Here is an 8,210-nt window from a genome sequence, read left to right as displayed (position 1 = left end):
CGTTCAGGTAGCCAGGACCCAAGCCGTTTAGGGCTTTGTAGGTCATAATCAACACCTTGAATTGGGCCCGGGCTTCAGTGGGAAGCCAGTGAAGCTGACGGAGGACTGGAGTCATGTGAGCATAACGCCCCGTCCCGAAATGAAGGATGGGCCATGCTGAGACGCTGAGATGAAGAGGTGGATGTTCTTTTCTCAAGGCCAGATTATTCAGCAGAGCTGGAAGTTCATGGGAATGACCAAGCTGTACCTCCAGAGGGAGGACTCTTTGAAAATGAGGCGTTTTCAGATGCAGAACAGGCCCCTGGCTCTTGACCACCGAAGAGGCATGAGCCGAAGCAGGCAGTCCAATTAAATGATTAGTGTACAGAGAGGAGGCATGTTTGCTTTCAGAAAGCCACTCCCAAAGGTATGGGGACCCGGCCTGCCATAAGGAGAGTTCCTGGAGGTAAACACTAGATTGGATTCAACAAACTCTTCTTTGCATGCTCAGAGATTTCTTTGGAATAACTTGTACTTTGGAGCAATAACGAATGTTTTGCAAGGAAAATGGTCTGTGGCTTTTGACTGCTTGGAGGAGAATCCTTGGCTTACGACATCTTGTGCACAGAGGATGAGTTCTACCACTGACTACAGCATTTTTCTTGGAGATGTAATGAATAAGCAGGGGCAGTCAGTGACTGCAAGGGAAAATTCTTGTAACAGCACAGCAGTTGGAAAAAGTGATCATACTCACAGAAATCATTTTCACCCATTCTAGTGGTAATCCAGTTCGTACTTTACTTCAAAGCACCTCAGTCTATTCCTTTGAATAATATGTACATACGTTTTTGGTGGATTGATATAATGATCTGATGAGTTTTGTTATATAATTGCTCTTAATTTTATTATTAGCAAGCTTGATATCAATTAGATGTATCTTTCAAATGTTTTATGGCAAAACCAAAAACTAACTATTTGCAGAACCGGCATTCACTCTTGGTCATGGTTTAATGGTGCAACAAGGCATTGTTCTGTTCTTGTTGTTGTTGTTGTTTTTTTTGCTAGCACCCCTGGGAAATCCTAAACATCACTTTATATAGAAAAAAGCACAAAAGCCCTTTGTATTTAATCTGTATAGTTCCCTGAAGAAGGTAGGTGCTTCATGAACATAATTAGACCAGAACGGCCCTTGTAGAAAAATGAAGAGTTCTTTGCTGCTAGCCACCCTCTGTATGAATGGGATTTTCTGAACGAATGCCAGGACAGAGGGGTTGTTACAACCTTTTCCCATAAAGGGCAAAGCCTTTGTTAAATTCCCAATGAAGCTTGAGAGAAACCATCTGGGCCTGTGCCTCATTTGTCTTCCTTATATTGTACTATTGAGCTGCAGCATAATACATGTCGATTTGTGTTCTTTTACATTGAAAAAATCATTCTTCTTATGTCATTGAAGACAAATATTGTGCAGTCCCTTTAGAGCCTTACTCGGCCAAATAAATAAAAATCCAATACTCCATTGTAAGTAGTGTTGTGGAGAGCAACACACTCCTTTGTTCTAAGCTTTGGGGCACTTAGCTGTTAACAGAAGATGGAGTTCTTCATGGAATATTGACCAATATTTTGAAAAAGGTTAGACATTTTCTACTGAGAATAAGCAAGTCATGAATAAAAATAGAAGCACCATATAGGAATAAAGAAAATTCTAATATAAGTGTGTTATTCAGTGATTTACTTCTTCAGTGAGCAGGCCAAATCTCTTATGCAGACTCGTAGAGCGGTACAATGTTTGAGCCGAGATTTAATTGTGCCTTTGTTGCTGAAAAAATGAGGTGCTTACACTTTAAATATTGATAGAGATAATAAATACTTCTACCATTTCGACAATCTCCAAAATATAGGCTTAGAGAAGGGCAGCTTGTTTCACTGTTCAAAAACGTAAATTAGTTCAAGGGGAAATGCGACAGGTTATTACCAAGCAGGAAAAAAAAAAAAAAAAAAAACCCGCACCTCACTACAACATTCATGATTACAACTTTGAATGTGTTTTTGTGCCTCAATATTCTGAGAAATTAGAGTTGATTGTAATTACAATGCAGGTAAGCAGTTACTCCCCATAATTATGTGAATAACTCTTTTGAACTCGGATAATGTTCCCAAGCCATAGGTTTTAAATGAATATATTCAATCTTTTTTCCTTTTCTTTTTAATTCTTCTTTATAGAGGGCTTAAAAATTCTCTACTATTTCTTTTTCATTCTCTGGTCAATAAGAATCTGGAATAATATATTGTTTTATAATTAACTATATTTTACTTGACAAAGCTTGGTGGTGACTTTCTTTAAAAAATCAGAGATAATTTGGGTCTCTTAAAATGTGTTTCCAAATGAACAGCAAGCTATAACACAAAACCAATGATTACATTTGGTTAGTCCAGGCCTCAACATGTTGGAAAGCTAGCTGGAGTGTAAATGAAATGCTAACATACTGGGTTGTGTTGATTGGCTCGTATTTCTAGAGCTACATTAGGTGTTCATTTTAAAAATATTTTATTTATTTATTTAGGAGACTTCTATGCCACTCCATTCGCCAAAGCCTCGGGGCGGCTCACAACCATAAAAAAACTTCAATAAAATAATATAAATGAACAATATAAATTAAGTCACCCTGGCCAAAGAATAAAATGAATAAATGATATTAACAGTTAAAATAACATTTGAATAAAAAGATCTTTGCCTGGCGCCAAAAAACAAATAACGACAGCGCCAGGAGGACCTCTCTGGGGAGCGCATTCCATAGATTCGGCGCCATCACAGAGAAAGCCCTCCTCTGAGTACTCACCCTCCTAATTTCCTTCATGGAAGGTTCCCGGAGAAGGACCTCTCCCGCAGATCTCAAGGGGTGGGTGGGCGGGCGGGCGGGCATATATGGACGTAAGCGCTCCTTCAGGTAACCAGGACCCAAGCCGTTAAGGGCTTTATAGGTCATCACCTACACCTTGAATTGGGACTTCAATGGGAAGCCAGTGAAGCTGACGGAGGACTGGAGTAATGTGAGCATAACGCCCCGTCCCCGTCAGCAGCCTGGCAGCTCTATTTTGAACCAATTGAAGTATCCGGACCGTCTTCAAGGGTAGCCCCACGTAGAGCGCGTTACAGAAGTCAAGTCGGGAAGTCACCAATGCGTGTGTCACTGTCGCCAGGCAGTTGTACTCCAGGTAGGGGCGCAGCTGATGGATCAGCCGAAGCTGAAAGAAAGTGCTCCTTGCCACCACTGTCACCTGAGCTTCCAGTGAAAGCTCTGAGTCAAGGAGCACTCCCAAGCTGCAAACCTTGTCCCTAAGAGGGAGTGCAACCCCATTCAGGACTAGGTTCAATTCACCCTCCCCGAAGCCCGATCCGCCAACCAACAGGACCTCTGTCTTTTCTGGACTGAGCTTCAGTTTATTGGCCCTCATCCAGCCCATTACCTCGGCCAGGCACCAGTTCAGCACAGCCACTGCCTCACCTGGATTGGTGGAAAACGAGAGGTAGAGCTGGGTATCATCAGCTGATGATTTCGCAGCCCACACCTCCTGATGACCTCTCCCAGCGGTTTCATGTAGACGTTAAACAGCAAAGGGGACAAAATGGACCCCTGCGGTACTCCATGGCATAGCTGCCATGGTGCAGAGCCATAGTCCCCCAGCACCACCTTCTGAAATCGACCATTGAGATAGGAGCAGAACCACTGCAAAGCAGTGCCTCCGACCCCCAATCCCACTAGCCTATCCAGAAGGATACCATGGTCGATGGTATCAAAAGCCGCTGAGAGGTCCAGAAGAACCAACAGGGACGCACTCCCCCTGTCCTTCTCCCTGCACAGGTCATCGTACAGGGCGACCAAGGCAGATTCAGTACTGTACCCGGGTCTGAAGCCGGACTGAAATGGGTCCAGATAATCAGTTTCATTCAAGAGTGCTTGGAGTTGTCCCGCCACCACCCACTCCAACACCTTGCCCAGAAACGGGAGGTTGGCCACTGGTCTATAATTAGTGGCCATCTCTGGATCCAGTGATGCTTTCTTCAGGACTGGTCGGACTACCACCTCCTTTAAAGGGGCAGGTACCCGGCCCTCCCTCAGAGAAGCGTTAACCACTTCCAAGATCCAGATCCCAATCCCATGCTTGGCGTTGTTTATTAACCAAGATGGGCAAGGGTCCAATAGGCAAGTGGTGGGATGTACTCGTCCAAGCACCTTGTCCACATCATTAGGCCGCAATAACTGAAATTCATCCATCAATTGTGGACCAGCATTCCAAGTGAATAGAGCTGATGTGTTCAACAACTAAGTTGCTTTGGTCCTATACATTTTGGAACAATGTGTATTTCTTAATGAGAGAAGCTTTTAATTGCTTTCGTTAATGCATCATTACAAGATTTGACTCCTAGCACATCACCATCTAGATTTCCCACTGTACATGAGTAGGGAGGCAATAAAGATGAATGGACAGATGAATGAATGAATGAATGAATGAATGAATGAATGAATGAATTACAGTGTAAAGCCATTGTTCTTGCCATTAATTCTTTGTTGCCATTGTTTTCAGGATCTTCATTCAGATGTCAAGGCAAACCATGGTTTGTAAAGGCAAAGCATTTCTAAATTTATAAACTCGTAGTCTGGTTTACATGTCACAAATGTCCAGGTTTTTTCTTTTTTTAAACTCTGGGTTCTTGTGAAAAAGGGTGCATACTGCCCAATTACTCCTAGTGTCTCCTGACAAGACAGAGTTTCACACATCACACTATGCTTCTTTAGCTGCTTCTACTGGAAGTAGGATTGATTGGCAGTGTCTACCATCACATGGCTACTTTTACAACTATCCAGAATTTTTAAAACCCTGGGTTTTAATTCTATGCTAGCTGGGCCTATGTCAGCTTAGAGACTGTGATTTGTAAACAACTGTTAAACCAGGACTTCAAATCACAGTTTAAACAGGTTGTGCTAAGTGTGGTTTTATTTCCTGAACGCAAAACCATTGAAAATAATACTTATTGCTGTACCTCAGACTACATCATGAAGCGAAGAAAGAATTTATGAACTGATGGAGCTATGTGCTGAGCAGATGCAAAACAGAATCAGACCAACAGCTGTAAAACCGTGGTTTGCCTGCTGTATATTTGGAAGCTCCTTTGTATTTGGAACTGTAATTGACACAAACCATGGTTTGATATAATGTCTGATCTGAGCCAGTACAACATTAGTTCTTTTAACTGTAACTATAATAACAGACCGTACAGAGGCTTAGTTCAGAAATGAATGAGTGTAGCTTCCTCCCAGACTCATGTGGTTCTCATGGCTCCTGTGAGGTCAAGAGGAGAACCCAGGAAGTGTTTGCTTTTACTGTCTCATACCTCTGTTTTCCTGTGTTCTCCAACCAAGTGATCATGGAATGACATTACCTAATTTGTCATGGTTTGAAGTTGGCTTCTTTTGAAACATAGCATTAAACCATGGATCTAGGTTGAATCTTTTGGACAGAATGGGAAGCCACACTTGAGAGAAAACTTCATAATATATCCACTTGACCACGAGAGAAGTGAATGAAAATTTTCATATAGAACTAAAACCATGGTTTAGCATTAGGTCCTAATGTGACCACTGTGTCAGGTATTATGAGTGGCATCTAGAATCTGTCACCTATAGGAGGAAGGCTTTCTATCCAAGAGAAGCTCCTGATCCAGTGGAGAAATGCTGCTGGTGAAATGGAAATGGCAGGGTTATTTGTAAATTCTTTCTCTCTCTCTGCAGTTTCTTCCACCTTCCAATTCTGCTCCAGAGGGTTGGGGGAATCTTCTGCAGCAGTGATGAACCAGTGCTAGGAAAGGTGGTCCTGGCTTTGAAGAACTCTTTTCTCCTTTCTGACAGCTGGGGCATTCTGAGCAGAATTCTGCCCAGGGAATTGTTGCCAGCGGAAAAGAAGCTGAACACAAATGATCATCCATTATTTAATATTTAAAGTTATTTAATAATAACTTTGCAGCATTCTTATATCCTAATTTGTTCTTATGGGAATGTCTCTGCTATGGAATATCCCTTTTAAAAAGCTTTGCTTACTGGCATGTACAGTGATCTGTAATCCTCTGGTAGTGCTGTATTTTATGAGTACTTAACAATTTTATTCTCCCTCTCATTTTAAAATTAGAAGGAACAACTATATGGTGTGCAAAACAAATGTGGTTATCTTTAGCTTTGGGTTGCAGCTTGTACATCTAAAGCAAGACTGAATTTCATATTTAAAATTTACTGAAATTCTGAGCAAAAAGAAAATAATCCTTTTTGGCTAACAATGGACCTTTGCTTTACAGGATTTATGAACGTGTTATAGATCCGCCAGAAACAAATTTGACGCCAGAAAGCAATTTGTGGCTTGGACAGCGTAACAGGAAACATGGCTTCTTTAAGGTAAGCCTGCAAAAGGGGATCCAGTGGTTAAAGGGCCGTATGCCATTGCCTTCCTCAGTTGCTTCTCCAGAACTGGCATTTCATCGTTCTAAGTTATGGGTCTTCCACATCCCTCTTAGAATCTGCAAAACTGTCCTAATCTTCAATTTTCATAAAGATACAATATATAATATATGAGATTGGAATCAGCTTGATTCCACCAAGGTATTTTAACAGAAGCATTTGTGCTGGCATGCTGTAATTTTTCACTGACATCTGTTATTGTTAAAGGAACATAGGAAATTCAAGGTGAATGTTTTCCCTTATAAACCCATAACAACCCAGTTAGAAAAGAGGTTTATTCCAAAAGAAGAAAAGGAGAGCTACTGATCATGTGTCTGCTTGGAATGCAGATAAGTTAAAATGACATGAAATACTGTAAAAAGGAAAAACTTGAAAACACTTCAGATTTAAAATAGCTAGGCAGTAAACCCACAAAAGAGGGAATTTGGGAGTTGCATCTCAGCATTGCTGACATGCTATGAAGTAAATATCTGAATCATGGTTGGGAACTTTAAAAAATTGTTCGAGGTTTATGGGAAACATACATAACGAGTTCATAAAAATCATATAAATACAAGAAGCAAAAGACAACATCTGAGGACAGACCATTGGCTCCAATGGACTTTTTTTTATCCCGCTCAGAAGAGACAGGAGAGCTGCAGAACAAGGCCTCGGGGGCTGCATGTTAGACCACCTAATCAAAAGCAGATCTGTCACAAAAGGCTGATCTGTGCATTACATTTACAATACGGATAAACCTTTTGACCTGATTTCTTTCTGTTGCTGCCTTGAAGTGATACATCTGCTACTTTTCTGACCACATGGGGCATACAGACAATCCACTATAGGGTTAGTGGAGGCATCCAAGATGCTACTGGACAGCCATCTGAGCAGGATGGTTCAATCTGGACTCCTGCACTGAGCAGGCTTGGACTCAGTGGGGCTTGGACTCAATGGCCCTCTGGCCCCTTCTGACTCTATGCCTCTGTGATTGCTGCTTCTACTCCAAAAAATTGCAGTGCTGTGATTTATTTATTTATTACATTTTTAAACTGCCCAGGACTCAAAGCTTTCACACTTTTTTGTACATCACTTTAAAGCAGCAACACAGCTAAGTCATCACCCAGAAGTGTGGTGTGCCAATGCTAAGGCAACAGAATGCATTTTAAGGCATCATCGGCTGGGTTCAGATGTCACAGTAGCTCACAATGGCTTATTGGCCTTGTTTCCATGTTTGTTTCAGCTGCAACAGTAGGGGCAAAGATGAATTGGTAGTATAGATGGGAATTGACAGGGGAGGTTGGAATGGCTGGAAGTTTGTGGGCAAACTAGCCTATATACAACCTTGTCAGTTATCTTGTGTGTTACCTACGTGTGCTGCTGAATTTGACAGCTGACTTTGCACGTATTAGGCAGCTGCTCTTTTGCACACTTGCAGGAGACGGACAATAATAATTCTTATAATAATGGTGACCTCGCCGTGCATTGTTCAGGCACCAAAAAAGAAGGCAAGGAATGATCACAGCTGAGGTGATTTTGCTGCATGCAAATTCCTGTGGGCTGTGTGCTTCAGCCAGCCGGAGGACTGGGTGGAAAAAGAAGCCATGGCAAGCCCAGATGTTAGTCAGGCATGCCTTGGGTTGTTCAGTGGACAACCAGCCCTCTATGGCATATGCTCAGGGTGGCTTAGTGTGTCGTGTAACCTGACCATTGACCAGATGGCCCTTTTTTGTAATCCTTTCCAAG

The 8,210-nt window shown here is 42.0% G+C and overlaps 1 protein-coding gene across 1 annotated transcript in view; it reads left to right on the top strand.

The window, feature by feature from the left end:
- NELL1 (neural EGFL like 1) overlaps nt 1–8,210 on the top strand; it is a 521,924-nt gene that overhangs the window by 130,626 nt on the left and 383,088 nt on the right. The window contains exon 5 of the mRNA XM_044426038.1: nt 6,326–6,422. Within this exon, the coding sequence (XP_044281973.1) occupies nt 6,326–6,422 (97 nt within the window). The remainder of the gene's footprint in view (nt 1–6,325; nt 6,423–8,210) is intronic.

Source organism: Varanus komodoensis, unplaced genomic scaffold (genome assembly GCF_004798865.1).
Source record: "Varanus komodoensis strain SLA01 unplaced genomic scaffold, ASM479886v1 scaffold16, whole genome shotgun sequence".
NCBI classification, from domain to species: Eukaryota; Metazoa; Chordata; class Lepidosauria; order Squamata; family Varanidae; genus Varanus; species Varanus komodoensis.
This window is presented reverse-complemented; position numbering and strand designations above follow the sequence as displayed.